Below are 16,199 nucleotides of genomic sequence, written 5' to 3'. Positions count from 1 at the left end.
ATTTGTAATGAAACAACTATTCCTTCCTATAATTCCAATCTCTCCCTGCTTTCATTCCAACCTACTCTGTTCTATCTTCTTCTTCCTCAATTCTTACTCTGCTCTATCTCTTTCTCCCAAAATCCTCCCCAAATTCCTCACCGTTTGCGGTGCGATTCCTGTCAACACCACTGGCTTGATCATCATGGCAAGAGCAACAGCATTGCTCTGCTCCTCACTGCTGTTGCTGTCCTGTTTCTACGCCCAGGTTTCTCCAGGGAGCAGCAGCAGCAGCAGAAGTACTGCCATGGCGGATGAGCCTGCGCTCCTCTCGTTCAAGTCCATGCTGCTGTCTGATGGCTTCCTGGCATCATGGAACGCTTCAAGCCACTACTGCAGCTGGCCGGGAGTTGTGTGCGGCGGCCGGCATCCCGAGAGGGTTGTGGCGTTGCAAATGAGCTCGTTCAACCTGTCTGGAAGGATCTCTCCGTCATTGGGCAACCTGTCCTTGCTCAGGGAGCTGGAACTTGGTGACAACCAGTTCACCGGGGACATACCTCCAGAGATCGGGCAACTCACCAGGCTTAGGATGCTGAACCTAAGCTCGAACTATCTCCAAGGAAGCATCCCGGCTTCCATTGGAGAATGTGCCGAGCTCATGTCGATTGACCTAGGCAACAACCAGCTCCAAGGTGAGATCCCAGCCGAGCTAGGTGCGTTGAAGAATCTTGTCAGGTTGGGCCTTCATGAAAATGCTTTGTCAGGAGAGATCCCTCGGTCTCTGGCAGATTTGCAATCGTTGGGCGCCCTATCTTTGTTCAAGAACAGGCTGCACGGTGAGATACCGCCTGGTTTGGGCAATCTCACCAACCTCTATCATCTTCTTCTTGCACACAACATGCTATCAGGAGCCATCCCATCATCCCTTGGCATGCTCTCTGGATTGTCATGGCTTGAGCTAGGCTTCAACAATCTAACCGGGCTGATCCCCTCTTCCATCTGGAATGTTTCCTCTCTGACAGAGCTTAATCTCCAGCAAAACATGTTGCATGGGACGATGCCTCCTGATGTGTTCAACTCTCTTCCTCATCTGCAGCACTTGTACATTAACGACAACCAGTTTCATGGCAACATCCCTGTATCAATAGGTAACGTGTCCGCTTTGTCGCGGATACAGATTGGTTTCAACTCTTTCGGTGGAATCATTCCTCCGGAGGTTGGAAGGTTAAGAAACCTCACTTCGCTAGAAGCTGAGCACACATTCCTTGAAGCTAAAGATCAGAAAGGATGGGGATTCATATCTGCGTTAACGAATTGCTCCAAGTTGCAAGCTTTGTTCCTGGGCAACAATAGGTTTGAAGGGGTACTTCCTGTTTCAATCTCAAACCTTTCAGTTTATCTTGAATACCTCTATCTTGATTTTAATGCAATATCTGGAAGCTTGCCTGAAGAGATTGGTAACCTCGTTAGGTTAGAAGCTCTTCTACTCCATAACAACTCTTTCACGGGAATTCTTCCGTCATCGTTGGGCAGGCTTAAAAATCTGCAAGTTTTATATATAGACAATAATAAAATAAGTGGATCAATCCCATTAGCCATAGGGAATCTTACAGAACTAAATTATTTCCGCCTTGATGTGAATGCCTTCACTGGTAGGATACCAAGTGCACTTGGAAACCTGACAAACCTAGTGGAACTAGGTCTTTCAAGCAATAATTTCACAGGTTCTATTCCTGTTGAAATATTTAAGATTCACACGTTGTCGTTAACTTTGGATATATCCAATAACAACTTGGAAGGATCAATACCACAAGAAATCGGGGGCTTGAAAAATCTTGTTCAATTCTATGCAGATTCCAACAAGTTATCAGGTGAAATCCCTAGCACCCTTGGTGAATGCCAACTTCTCCAGAATATATCTCTCCAAAATAATTTCTTGAGCGGTAGCGTTCCATCACTCCTGAGTCAATTGAAAGGTCTACAAATTCTTGATCTTTCCAATAACAACTTGTCAGGTCAAATACCCACATTCCTGTCAAACCTTACCATGCTCAGTTATCTCAACCTTTCATTCAATGACTTTAGTGGTGAAGTACCAACTTTTGGTGTCTTTTCGAATCCTTCCGCAATTTCCATCCATGGAAATGGCAAACTTTGTGGTGGCATACCAGATCTACATTTGCCTAGATGCTCTTCACAGTCACCACACAGAAGGCAAAAACTTCTGGTAATTCCTATTGTTGTTTCTCTTGCTGTAACATTACTACTCCTCTTATTGCTCTACAAGCTTCTCTATTGGCGTAAGAATATAAAAACAAACATCCCATCTACCACATCCATGGAAGGCCATCCCTTGATCTCTCACTCCCAGCTGGTAAGAGCAACAGATAATTTCTCAGCAACCAATTTGTTGGGATCAGGATCATTTGGGTCTGTGTACAAAGGAGAAATAAATAATCAAGCTGGTGAAAGTAAAGATATAGCTGTGAAAGTGCTAAAACTCCAAACCCCTGGCGCACTCAAAAGTTTCATAGCCGAATGCGAAGCACTGCGAAACCTATGGCATCGGAACCTTGTCAAAATAATTACAGCTTGCTCAAGCATTGATAACAGTGGCAATGACTTCAAAGCAATTGTGTTCGAGTTCATGCCTAATGGCAGTTTAGATGGTTGGCTACATCCTGACAATAATGATCATACAGAGCAAAGGTACTTGAATATCCTGGAAAGAGTGAGCATACTCCTTGATGTGGCTTATGCATTGGATTATCTTCATTGCCATGGCCCTGCCCCTGTGATACATTGTGATATTAAGTCAAGTAATGTTCTCTTGGATTCTGACATGGTGGCTCGTGTTGGAGACTTTGGACTTGCAAGGATTCTTGATGAGCAAAACTCAGTTTTCCAACCCTCGACGAACTCAATACTATTTAGAGGGACGATTGGCTATGCTGCCCCAGGTTAGTCTGTTTCTTGTTCTTCAAATGAAGCCCACATTTATACAATAATATTAGAGCAATGCTCCGGTGCTTTCTACTTGGAGTATTATACTACAAGTAAAATTAATCTCGACCGTTCATTTTAAAGGGTAGATTAGTAATCTCCTAATATATATTAGGGGCAATTTTGGCAGGATCTATTTTCTCTGTCTCGGTCGGTCTTGGCTTGATCGCATCAGGTCCGACGAAAAGCACCGCATCTCGCCCGACGCACGTTGCTTATCGCTACTCCTCCCGGCACGCCGTGGCTCGGTGCGGTGAAACCCTCAGGCGTCCCCTCCTCCCACCTCTCACCTGTCTATCCGTTCCTCCTCCTCTCCTGTATTCCACGTCGGCATCCTGGTTCGCCATCGTGGCCTTCTGTCCGCTGCGAGTGGCCTTCCGCGCGCGTCCGATTTCGCCGGAGCCCCTGCGCAAGACCTAAGATTCTTGGCAGCGCCCACTTTGGAGGATTCAATCCATTCCGCCGGCGGGTAGTGATCTCCATTCCGTGTTGCTCTGATTGTGTGGGCTGCGGCCACTTGGGAGGCAGCTGCGATACATTCCAGCGCCGTATCCCCGGTCCCCCTCCGTGCGTGCCCGAGTCTTGTGGCTTGCATCGGCGAGCACCTCCTCGACCGCGAGCACGGCATGAGATGCAGAATATGCAACAGTGTCGCTCGCTGCGTGTTGCCGTGGAAGGCGTCGCCGGCGAACCTGATAGACCGCAATGCTCAGAGGTTTCAGCACATCCGTGCTCGCGGCGGCGTCAGGACACTGGATCGGACGCTGAACGATGCATGCGGCATGCCCGATCTGCTAGCTCAGGATGGTGGCCGGCGACTGTCCGCACGCTCTCCTGCGGGCATGACTTCCACGAGGATTGCAACATCGCGAAGTGGCTCCGTGACAACAAGAAGGCCTGCCCAGTTCATTCTGCTTGTAATATTCAGTTGTATGGTGTGTCGAATACTTCATTGACTAATTGACGAGCTTTGAGATACTGATGTTTATTGGATCTTGTGACTGTCCCAATATATTCATTGTTCAGTAATGGTTTAAGTAAAAAAGAAAAGGTGAATAGTGATGGACTACTAGTAATGTCAATGTGTTGACCATGTTAGTGTGTTGTGCATTTTTTTTGTGTGCAACTGTGATGGGGTGAGATGAATCCAAGCAATTTGAACTGAAATATGTCATCCTGCTCCTGGATCAGTAAACAAGTTGTTTTGCTCCTGAAAGAGTGAGACTGAAAAAATCTGATAAACTGCTTAAATGAGATTTTTCACTATCAGAGTTTTGCCCATATGTAAATTGCATTTCAGTCAGAGCTGTAATTCAGGATTTGTTTTATATTTCATACCATCGAAACATCTAACTGCATTCTGTCATATTCTGGCGCTCTGAATCATCGCTACATGATTCCTTTCTTGTGCTCATATGGGGGTAGCTAAGCCCTCAATTGCCACTAAATTGATTTTTTTTCAGTCATAGGACAATGTCTACTAATGGGGGCTTAGAACATCTTGATTCACTCTTTGCTGCAAACTCCCTGGTCTACTGTCGTGTTTATGCAAAAGCATTTGCATTAGCTCCGCGGCAGCTTGTGAAGTCATGCACAGTCCCTATTCATGTAGCATCCAAACACCTCATTCCCAAGTCCCTTAGCTGCTCGTACGGTCGCCGGCGGCGACCAAATGCCACCGCCTCACTCGAGCTCCGCCACTGCACGTCGCCGGCTGCCATAGCTCATTTCTTGGCCAATCCGAGCCGTCCACCACATCCCCATACTACACTCGTTCATTCCCAGTTGCCCATTCCTCCTACCTCGCCGCCGTTCGCCGGAACCCGTTGAATTTCGTCCGCCGTCCAATTGCCCGGCGATCTCCTGTCTTGGTCAAAGCTACATGGCAGGACTAGTCGTCCGCCGTGGGCAAGGACCTTCAGCGGCTTGGCGAAGAGGAGAAGGGCCACCCTTGGTCGCTGGAGGGGGAGGAGATGTCGATCGCGCTGGAGATGATGGAGGCGGAGAGGGAGATGGACAAGCGACGAAGTCAACGATGGATGGGGTCAGCCGCTTGAGAATGGCGAAGGTTTAGAGTTACTGAATAATAATTTACGATAATACCCTTACATGAATTATTATCTATGGACAAATATACCCCTCCACGTTTCTACTACCACTATGAGTGGTGGTAGTAGAATTAGATCTCAACCCTACGATTATATACGATCAACGGCTCGGATTATTTTCTACTATAAGTAGAAAGCACCGGAGTGAGGCTCATAATATTATGGGCCATTTGCAGATGAAATTAGTTTTAGGGGAAGCATTGAATTTTTATTTTTACCTAATTGTATATCAGTACAACTTATGGTAAATTTATAGCTATACAAGTTATAAGAATTCTAATATTTCTGGGGAATGTTCGATGCAACAGAATATGGTGCTGGGAATACTGTGTCGACGCAAGGTGATATTTACAGCTACGGCATTCTTGTGTTGGAAACTGTAACTGGGAAGAGGCCCAGTGACAGCGAATTTACACAAGGATTGAGCCTCTGCGAGTCTGTAAGTCTGGGTTTACATGGTAAAGTGATGGACATTGTTGACAACAAGCTGTGTCTGGGCATTGATCAGCATGATCCTGAGACAACCGATGATTTTTCAAGCAAGCAAAAGATCGATTGCCTGATTTCATTACTTAGACTAGGACTTTCTTGCTCCCAGGAAATGCCATCGAGTAGATTATCAACTGGAGATATCATTAAGGAACTGCATGCAATCAAGGAATCTCTCTTGCTGGAAATAGAGGATACAGAAAAATGAAGACACTGCATTTCTTTTTTCTGCTGGGTTACTTTTATGTTCTAATAAATCTGTCATGCATATTCTTGAGCTCCCTCTTAAGTATCTGCAGCTGAGTCCTGTAGTGGTCATTCCAACTATTTGTATCCTATGATAACTGGATCACTGATGTTCACTGCAGAAATATCTGTTATGTTTCTTTTGATGCAATTACTTTGGATCAAATCCAAATTGTTTACAGTGTGGCCGGTTGCAGTCATGCTTCTACAGTCTGCATGATACCTTTGATAATTTATACAAGAGTACTATGCAAAATGAATATTCCCTTGTTCATTTCTGGTTACAGTCTGCATGATACTCCCTCCGTTAAGGTTATAAGACGTTTTGACTTTAATCAAAGTCAAACTGTTTTAAGTTTCACCAGGTTTGTAGAGAAAAGTAGTAATATTTTCAACCCAAGATAAATTTATTATTAAAATATATTCAATTATTGATTTGATGAAACTAATTTAGTATTATATATATTACTATATTTATCTATAAACTTAGTCAAACTTGAAATAGTTTAACTTTGACCAAAGTCAAAACGTCTTATAACCTGAAACGGAGGGAGTACCAAAGTACATAACAAAGTAATACATTGATTCGCATGATAATTTCGACGATTTTAGACTGGGTAAGTTATTGCTTACGTTTTTTTTTTTTGGAGAATACGCAAGGAGCGCATCTTTGTATTATGAGGAACAAAAGTTATTTACTGGGAAAATTGAAAAAAAAAATAAGGGACGGGATACAAGCGATAACCAAAAACACTAAGCTAGACCTATTCTCGCACGAGTATTGTGCGACCTAGAGAAGACTAGGGGCTGGACATTCAACGCCGGAATTGCCGCGTTGGCCAAACGCCAGAGTTCCGCTTCAGCAATCATTGCCTTCGCAACCTCTAGCCACGTTCTATGCTCTCTTCGTGTTGATCACAAATGACGCAACGGTCTAGGTGTGGGAGGCCACGGTTGTGGAGGAGGTCCACGATCCAGCACCTGTTGAGAGCAACCAACCATAAGAAGTAGCGGCATCGCGGGGCGCCATCAATTTCCAGATTGGTTTGGACTGAAACCAGACTCTTCCTAGGAACAATGCTCGATAGGCTGAACTGGAGGTGTATTCCCCCGAGCAGTCCCACCTCCAAGAGAGGGAGTCCGGTTGATCCGGCAATAGCTCCATCGAGTTTAGAGTGGTCTAAAGGTGGAGGTACTCGAGAATCGCTTGGATCCCTAGAGCTCCATAGATGTCTCTGACCCATCTTCTACCTTGAAGTGCCTCAACGATCGTTTTGCGACGTTTGAAATGCTCGAACCTCAGGGACACAGTTGTAGACGGCTGGTGCAAAGGAGCGAACAGAGTATCCTTCTAGCTAGTTGTCTTCCCAAAAGAGCGCAGATTCACCATTGCCCAAGATACACACCGTGGACGCCGCCACGAAGCTGCGTTCCTTGGGTGAGATTGGGATGTTCAGACCTTGCCAAGGCTTATCCAAGCTTGTTCTCTGCAGCCAAGCCCAGCGAGATCTTAAAGCGATGCCCATTCGCTCTAAGTCGGGAACACCCAATCCACCGTACTCTTTAGGGGCGCATACCTTGGCCCAAGCGACACAACAACAACCACCATGGGCATTGGCCTTACCCGCCCAAAGGAAACCTCACCGGACTTTATGAATTCCCTTGGTCACCCATTTTGGAGCATTGATCGCGACCAAAAGGTAGATGGGAATGGAAATGAGCACCGAGTTAACCATTGTTACCCGACCGATCGACGTCATTTGGTTAGATTTCTACTTTGGCAGCCAGTGAGCAATTTTTTTTTCAAAAGAGTGGATCGACATGTTATATTTGCAGTGTTACGTTAAATCAAGAGAAAGCACGTCTGAAATACCAACGATCATGTACGGGCAAGTCTGAAAACTAAAGAAGGGTAAAACCGTATTTTCTCCTGCTAGTTAACACTGTCAAATGTAAAAACTAACGGAAGTGCTACATAGGGAAGGAAAATTTTAGAAGTGCCTAAATAGGGAACTTTTGAAGTTTGGGTGCTATAGAGGGAAGAGCAACTTTTTTTAATGCTAGATTGAGAATTTTCTCATTCATTAATATATGTGTACCTAGATTTATTAACATATATATGAATGTAGGCAATGCTAGAAAGTCTTATAACCTAAAACGGAGGAGTAGTATTTATACCCACCAACCAATCTATATTGACCAGTTAGTTTCTTGTGACTTGTAGTAGTACTTTTTATTATGGAGGTTATAACTTGTACGGATTTTGACTTTTTCTTGTATTATTTGACCACTTGTCTTATTCAAAAAATTTTGTGCAAATATAAAAAACGAAAAGTTGTGCTTAAAATACTTTGGATAATAAAGTAAGTCAAAAAAATAAATAATGATCCCAAAAATTTTTGAATAAGACGAGTGGACAACAGTACAAGTAAAAAGTCAAAATCATTTATATTTTGGGACAGAAGGAGTACTAATTAACTCTTGTTGCCCAACACCATTTCATGACAGATTGGAGGCATCGTTGGTTAATTATAAGAGAAAAATATTACCCACTGACATGTGGGACCAATGTGTCAGTGGTCTTTTCGCTGTTTTTGTCGCACTGAAATGGCATGGAGGGTGAATACTTGACCCCTAGCCTACTCTGTTTCGTTTGCCTCAATTTGTAGAGTCTATTGGATGGTCTACCTCTGTTCCAAATTACATATAGTCCTCAATCAAAAATGTCTATTTTTTTATCGTTAATTTTAAATATCCGTGTAATTTAACTTGTGAATTATATATTATGAAAGTATTTGTTTTGATGAATCTAAAAATAAAATCTTATGATATTAAACTAAATCAATGGTTAAAGATTGAAAATGCTTAACTTTAAATAAACCTAAAACAACTAATTTGAAGCGGATGGAGTATTATAAAGTTGAAAAACAGATTTAAAACAGTTTTCAATAATTATATATATATATATATACACACACATATATATATATATACACACACACATATATATATATATACATATATATATATACATACATACATATATATATATATATATATATACATATATACACACACACATATATATATATATATACATATATATATATATACATACATACATATATATATATATACATATATATACATACATATATATATACATACATATATATATACATACATACATATATATATACATACATATATATATACACATATATATATATACATATATATATATATATACATCTATATATATACATGCTTTTGCTAAAATAGTGTCATTTAAAACAAGGTTTATATGTATCATACTTTTTCTTTACTTCACCCCTAGATAAATCTGGTATCAGAAATACTTTATAGTATCTTTATTACTATATCTTAATTTAGAGATGAAAAGTTAATGGTCAAAGTCACCTCAAATACTCTAGTCAAAACATCAATCGAAAAGGTAAAACATCAAATTATCACTATGTTCAATCTTGCATCTACAAGACGCTAAATCCATACCAAACAAAACTGAACTCTATAGCAGACAAGCTGACCTGCCGACATCAAATTCAACAAATAGCAGACAAACTGATCTGCCGACATAAGAAATTCAACAACTTGGTCTGGGACCATACTCAAACTGTTGCTGTTGCTCAGAAGAATCTCTGAAGGATGACTGAAACTTCGAAAATCTGGTGAGGTTCATGTCATTAAAATCTGATAGCAATTCCTTCATTCACTGATATCAGCACCAACAAGCTGATCATGTGTTTGGTCATGAGGATTGTACCTACCTAGAACCCCCCATAAGGCCATAACAGAATTCTCATGAAAACAACATTGCACATTTTAGATGATGAAGTACAATTCCCAGCATCTGCATTATCGAGAAACATCATCGGGAATTATGTTACAACAATACAACAGCTACTATACAACTTATCAAGGACTGGATCTGCTCTTGGTAACTATCACAAGGTGCCACCTGGGTTGTCGTTCGATTCCCCGTGTATTTCGCAAACTATCAATTTTTTTATAAATTAAGACTGCTTTGTGTAGTGCATTCAAAATTCAATGGTTAACTCAGCAAACTGAATGGGCCTCTCATCATCCTGTGGTGCTAGGGGTTAAGCAGCAGAGCCAACTGTTTGTCTTCCTTTTCCTTGTTCGTTTAGACTCTTTGTCCTTGTGGAAACCGTTCTGATGTAAGCCATTGGTGTCAAGGCTCTCTTCTCCGTGCACCCGTGTCGTGCTCCTCCTTGTCATGGACATAGTTTTTGTTACGGTAGAAGCTGTTGTGTATCGTTGCGAGTCACTGTCAAGAGCATCTTTCTCCCTATGATTAACATTCTCATTGGACAATGAATAAGTGTGCTGGGTCTCTCTGCATTAAGAAACATACCATGTAATAACTGTGCATCAACTTTAGTGCAAATGTACCACAGAAGAAATTAATATCATTTAGTGCTGACCTTGAATCTCGAGGTGGCAATGTAGCAGGATGTTCATTTGGAATATTGTGTGAATTTCTAGAGTCAGTGGTACTGCCATCTAAAGTTACATCGTAACCGATAAACTTTTGGACCACACTGGCACTTCCAGCATTGTTGCCTCGGATAATTGCAATAGCTTTGTCCAATATGTTCAAAGCCTGCTCTACCTCAGGACTAATGTAAGGCTTATTTTCAACATGTTGCTCTTGCTCAGCCGGAGGGTTTGAAGGGCCTATTGCATGATGATCCAGCTTGAATAATGCCTTCTGTTCACTCTCCTCTTCGACTATCTCACTGTTCGAGGTGATATTAGTAACCGCGAGAACATTCTGCAAAGTGGGATTGTCAGGGAGGGCTTCTGTTGCCCTTTCCTCCACTGGAGTGACATTTGCGATGTCAGTAGAACCCCGGTGCTCACGGATTCTAACATAGAGTGGTTCTCTCAAAGCTTTCTTGTAATCCTCATCACAATTTGCCACAGTACTGACTGCCTGCAAAGATAAGTCAATAGCAAGTGTTTAAACAGGGGATCTCTTGTGTCAGAATTTGCTCACCCCACATAGCAGTACCACGAAATCTATGTAAAGACCATACTGCAATGGGAAAAGCGCTATGCATATTGATATCAAATCATCACAAAAGTATCGAGGTAGTATGCCACTGACCTTCTGATAGAGTTTATGGCCGCTGCCAATTAGTTGCCTTGATATGAAGTTGATAAGCCATGGTGGAACGAAGTCTAGCTTAATATCCATATTAGCTATTGCCCTGAGTGGAGGATTTGGTTAAAAAATGGAGTATCAGCATATTTATTAAACTGAAACTTGTTGAGCAAAAAGAATCACAAATGAATAAATTTTAAAAACTACATACAATTATATCTTTCTTAAAGTTCAAACGTGATTTAATAACAATCTGTTCAAAAAAATGGAGTCAAGACATCATGTAAACTAGCATTCAAGACGCAAGAATGATGAAAATTATATATTGCTAAACAATTAAAATTAAGCAGGTAAAACAAATTCTACAGCTCAACTCACAAGTACAGGAATAACATGGCTTAATAATGAAAAATTAACTAGTAAAATAAAAATTATAGCATGTATCCAGAACATGCATATCAAGTCAGAAGTACGTCATAGAAAAATGAAAAAACTTAATGGAACTCTACCTTTTTCTAGGACAAAGTCATCCAGTCCTTTTACAGTCACTAAAAAATCACTTTGGTTGACAGAATCACTAATTTGATTCCAAGTTTCCAACAAAAGTGGGTACAATTTCAATAGCAAATGGAGCGATCTATAATGCATCTTCGTGCTTTATATTAAATAATTCAATGCACAATAGGATTGGATGTTTTACCTGAAAAAGCTTTTCTCCTTTGTAATCCTTTGCAAAACAAAGCCTCCGACTACATCTATCCGAACGGTGTCACCAGCTTCAGGAATTCCATCCCTACTAAATCCATGTGTCTCTATATTTATATTGTCCGTATCCGATATCTGCAACAACGCAATAAGCAGAAATAAATGAACTGGAGGCATGGACAATGAAGTCTGTGGATCAAGGTTCATAAAAAATAAATAGCCCAGAAAATTCAGCATACGCACAGTTTTCATGATTACAATGACAAGATCTTCTTTAAGATACTCTAATTCGAAGTAGTGAAGAAGAGCTTCTCTCTCCGAAACTGGCCATGGAACCTTCACCCTTTCTTCCAAATAGTGGATGCAGATGTTAGTCACAACATCCATCAAAGAGAAAATCCAACTAAAATTTGTAGAAAAATCATGGACTGTAAAGAAGATTTATCTTTAGCCAACCTGACCAAAGAAATTTCTTCACCAACCCGAACCTTCTTCAAACAGCCTGACTGAGCAACTTTAAAAGTTGGAAGGTTGTATTGTGGAAACCTGGAACACAAAAACCACATCAGCATATGAGAAAGAAAGTACCCATTTGTCTATCCTTTTTGTTTCTTGGGTTCAGTGGGGCTGCCAAAACTTTAGTATACCGCTGGCAAACATGTTATGTTTCATAAAAAGTAGTCGAAAGTAAGCCATAGAATTATCCCCAATTTTTTTTTGCAAACATTGTTGGCAACAATTAGTCCAATCTTTATGCATATGGCTGAAATGAACATTATGTTGTCTTTGTCAGCTTACTGCAGAAAGGGACTTTACATGAGCAATGGTGCAACATCAGGTAGTTGCTAAAGTAGGTACATGTGGGCCATATCGCAGAGTGACTGCTATAAGCAAAATAGGCAATATTTGAGTACACTTCTCAATTAAGAACAGTCATGTGTTAACTCAACAAGAAATTGAGTCATGTGAGTGCACTTCGTGAAGAACAAAAAACAGCAGTAAAGAAATTGAGTAAAAAAACACAAGAAACTGATAATCTGAATATCTGAAATTGTTGTGTATAGATTATCCATTCTCTAAGTAGTTTTCTTAGTATGGTTCTATCAACTTGATGTAATCGTCTGAGATTAATAAAAGCTTCCTTTATCAAAAAAAAAAAGTAGTAAAAAGCTGTACTGCCATGTTCTAGATAAAAGTTTTTGTGTTGATTCCACATGCTAAAGTAAAAGCTGAGTCAAGCAGGTCCTGATGCTGCCTCCATGAACTTTTTTTTAGTAACAAATATAGTGTCCGACGATGCAAAATTCTAGGCGAACAACATCTGAAGTTGTCCTTAATGAATGTGCTCACCATTTTTTGTACAGAGACGATTCCCATGAAACACATGTACCTATGCAAAAAACAGTGTGCTTAAGTGACTGTGTGTATTGTGAGACCATAGCATTTTACTCACTACTAGTTAGATTTCATACAAACATCAATTGGTCCATCAGCAAAGCCTTCAGCAAGGAGGGTGTGAAATGGGGTCCCCTCTGGTCCCTCGCGATACATAACTCGTAATTGGTCCGTGTCTTGCTTCACCTACAGAACAGAGAGTAACTGCATATCATTGCACCAATATAGTACAATTTGCATGGGAATGTAACAGACAATTTAATCACTCCCAAAAAGAAGGGAGAAGAAGACATGATAACAGCAAATTCTGACGCAAATAATATAAATGAGGCAGAAATTGCAAGCATAAATGCATCCTTACGCTCTGGAGATTGATCATAACATGGCATATGAATAAGTAAGCAAGAAAACAATGAATACATCACATTTTTTGGTGCAAAGTAAAGATCCATTTCTTTGTGCTCTAATCACATACACGCAGAACATATTCTTTAAATGTTTTACTTTGGTTCAATGCATACCTTCCATTCTTTATGTGATGCCTCATGAATCTTCGAAGATCGTTCATTCCCCGAAGTATTTAGCATTTCAAGAAAATTCGAGATCTCTTTAGACCTTGCTTCAGCAATCAGGTCAATATTGCCTAAAAATGATACAAAACCAAATCATAAGAAAAACCAACAACAGAGAGATCACACAAGCAGCCTGATTATGATCAACTCAAATAGATCTTTCAAAACAATCAACTGAAATAGTAGCAATCATTCAGGAACCAGTAGGATATTCACACATAGACGATGAAACAATAGAATCTAAACGACATCACATGAGAGAATATTTTCTCAACTGCAACCATAACAGCTCACGTGCAGCACAGATAAGGTAAAACTAAAGTACACAAAAATCACAACATTAATTACATCAACAAGCTAACCTACTCGATCCAGAGAAGAAGAAAAGAAACCAAATCAAGCCCCCAAACCTTCATCGTTGCCGGCGGACAGCGACGACGCAAGAATCTGCCTCTTCACGAGAGATCTCAGCAACTCCTCGTCGGCGAGGTCGGGCAGCGCCAGCGTCCGGTCCATCCGGTCGCGAAGCTCCCGGATTTCCCTCCGCTTCTCCATGGCCGCCACCATCAAGCTCTAGCTCCCCTCCTCACCAACCTATACCTTCATTCACCCAAAGCCATATAAAAGGTATAAGATGAGACCTTTTTCTCTCCAAGAGCAAAGAAAAAACCCCAAGATAGGAAACCACGCAATCAATCCCCCAACGATTATTCCTTTTTCTCCCCACAAAAAAGGCTCCCATCACCCTTGAATGAATGCCAATAGGAGGGAAAAAAAAAACAAAGAAGGCAAGAAAGCTGGAGACTTTATGCTCTCATGGCTGCAAAGGAGGGAAAGCACACGCTCTCCACCACCTCCATAAAAGTTGCCGAATTTATCTCCAAGGAATCGATCTCACTGAGATGCCAAGATTGCCTACTTGTACTTGATACTACTACTACTTCTTCTTCTTCTTCCCAAAGCCTTTTCCACATAATAAGCGAATATATGGGAATTGGGAGGAGAATCCAACCCAAGCAGAAGCTAGAGATACTCTACTTACCGCTCTTGTCAATGGAGATTGCTCCGGCGATGCGCGGCGGCGGCGGCGAGGATCGGCGAGGAAGGAGGAGGAGGAGAAGTAGTAGAGAGAGAAGACGCAAATGAGGAGCTTTGGTTGGTAAATGGATGCTGGATGTGGGGCCCACCTGCCGGAGTTTTATTATTAGTGGCATTTCATTTCTCCGACCGAGTATTTTGACTAGTATATATATTTTCGTTTTTCAACCTGACTGATCGCAACTGATAACTGACTAATATATTTTCGTTTTTCAACCTGACTGAGGGACTATTAAAAAAAAACCTTATATAGGTTTTCTTATATAGTTATCAAAATATTGGCAGAATTTTTTATATAGGTACTAAAATTTAGCAGAAAACTAAATGTAGCCATTTTTTTAGTAACTTTACCAAAATTTGGTAAGGTTAAAAATAGCATTGAACAGCTCATAAATTCATCAATCAAAGCTACTCTATCTGGTAGCTGTACCCAGAATTTGTGGTGCTCCACTTGACCTTTATGTACTTACCTTGACAATTCGTAGAAACTTCGGTAGGATGTATTCACTCCGTTTTTAATACATATCACTTTTAAAAATATATATCCGTATTACTTACGCACTTCATGCTAGAAGTAACTTTAATAATAAATTAAAACACAATAAAATAGATAATACTACCTCCCTCCGTACTAAATATAATAAAATATAATTTATATACTTTAAAACAAAATTAGTATTTTCTTTTTAAGCTGAATGTTTAAACGTTTGTTTAAGAGTTAACGGTATTATCTATTTAAAGTAAAACCGGAGATAATAATCATCGACAATGCGTTACGGGCAATGGTAAAGTGCACAAATAGACAATGTATTAAAAATTCGAGAGGCAATTTCGTTGGCCTAACCGCCTAAGTTGGCCGGTCATACAACATCGCGCACTAATTTGATTGTAATTGTCGTTAATTATCACATATCAGGAAATTTGTATGACACTCTCTAATTCCAAACATATTATTTTAGACCAGTGTAATGGAACTTAGGGAAACTGCTAAAGTGACCATGTAACTACATGGTAAGAGGATACCTCTTTTATTAATACTATTCCCTCCATTTTATAATAATAATAAGTGTAGTTTTAGCTCTTTTCATTTTTCTTAAAATAAGTTTATGTTTAGTAATAAGTGGATCATAATTTATGAAAGTAGAAAATATTTATATTACGAGTAGATAAAGTGAAAAATAATTATATTGGAATTTGATAAATTAGAGGTATTTTATTATTTTTTTTCTATTGATATGTGTGGGATGGGTGAAAAATAAATATAGGTTGTGTTTAGTTCCACGCTAAAATTGGAATTTTGAAGAAATTGGAACGATATGATGGAAAAGTTGAAAGTTTGTGTATGTAGAAAAATTCGATTTGACGGAAAAGTTGGAAGTTTGAAGAAAAGGTCTGAATCTAAACAGACCATAGATGGAAAGAGTATACGATAGCGGCAACCAGAAGCAATTTACA

The 16,199-nt window shown here is 40.3% G+C and overlaps 2 protein-coding genes across 3 annotated transcripts; one reads left to right on the top strand and one right to left on the bottom strand.

Annotated features, from left to right (window-relative positions):
* Positions 1-6,021, top strand: LOC9269230 (receptor kinase-like protein Xa21). Its single transcript, XM_015761909.3, has 2 exons — positions 1-2,939; positions 5,399-6,021. The coding sequence occupies exons 1-2, from the start codon at positions 8-10 to the stop codon at positions 5,785-5,787; spliced, it is 3,321 nt and encodes a 1,106-aa protein (XP_015617395.2). The 5' UTR covers positions 1-7; the 3' UTR covers positions 5,788-6,021.
* Positions 6,022-9,267: 3,246 nt separating this feature from the next.
* LOC9267082 (uncharacterized) lies at positions 9,268-14,818 on the bottom strand. Of its 2 annotated transcripts, XM_015761599.3 has the most exons (11): positions 14,689-14,818; positions 14,057-14,246; positions 13,596-13,717; positions 13,152-13,260; positions 13,030-13,069; positions 12,136-12,225; positions 11,923-12,022; positions 11,675-11,814; positions 10,978-11,080; positions 10,292-10,803; positions 9,268-10,203 (listed from the first exon to the last, which is right to left on the bottom strand). In XM_015761599.3, the coding sequence occupies exons 2-11, from the start codon at positions 14,211-14,213 to the stop codon at positions 9,927-9,929; spliced, it is 1,650 nt and encodes a 549-aa protein (XP_015617085.1). In that variant the 5' UTR covers positions 14,214-14,246; positions 14,689-14,818; the 3' UTR covers positions 9,268-9,926. The 2 variants fall into 2 exon arrangements, with proteins under 2 accessions (XP_015617085.1, XP_025877405.1); XM_026021620.2 differs by lacking the exons at positions 14,057-14,246; positions 14,689-14,818 and having other exon boundaries at positions 13,152-13,278.
* Between the last annotated feature and the right edge of the window lie 1,381 nt (positions 14,819-16,199).

This window comes from Oryza sativa, chromosome 11 (genome assembly GCF_034140825.1).
Source record: "Oryza sativa Japonica Group chromosome 11, ASM3414082v1".
NCBI classification, from domain to species: Eukaryota; Viridiplantae; Streptophyta; class Magnoliopsida; order Poales; family Poaceae; genus Oryza; species Oryza sativa.
The sequence above is the reverse complement of the archived record's forward strand: the minus strand, read 5'-3'. Positions and strand labels throughout refer to the sequence as shown.

Bases quoted from the DNA above. Each gene is read 5' to 3' on its own strand.
- LOC9269230 (XM_015761909.3), top strand. From the start codon at position 8: ATGAAACAACTATTCCTTCCTATAATTCCAATCTCTCCCTGCTTTCAT. The intron at 2,940-5,398 runs GTTAGTCTGTTT...TCGATGCAACAG, and splicing joins GATTGGCTATGCTGCCCCAG to AATATGGTGCTGGGAATACT.
- LOC9267082 (XM_015761599.3), bottom strand. From the start codon at position 14,213: ATGGTGGCGGCCATGGAGAAGCGGAGGGAAATCCGGGAGCTTCGCGAC. The intron at 13,718-14,056 runs GTTTGGGGGCTT...TATCATTTTTAG, and splicing joins GTCCGCCGGCAACGATGAAG to GCAATATTGACCTGATTGCT. The intron at 10,204-10,291 runs GTCAGCACTAAA...TTCTTAATGCAG, and splicing joins TTGCCACCTCGAGATTCAAG to AGAGACCCAGCACACTTATT.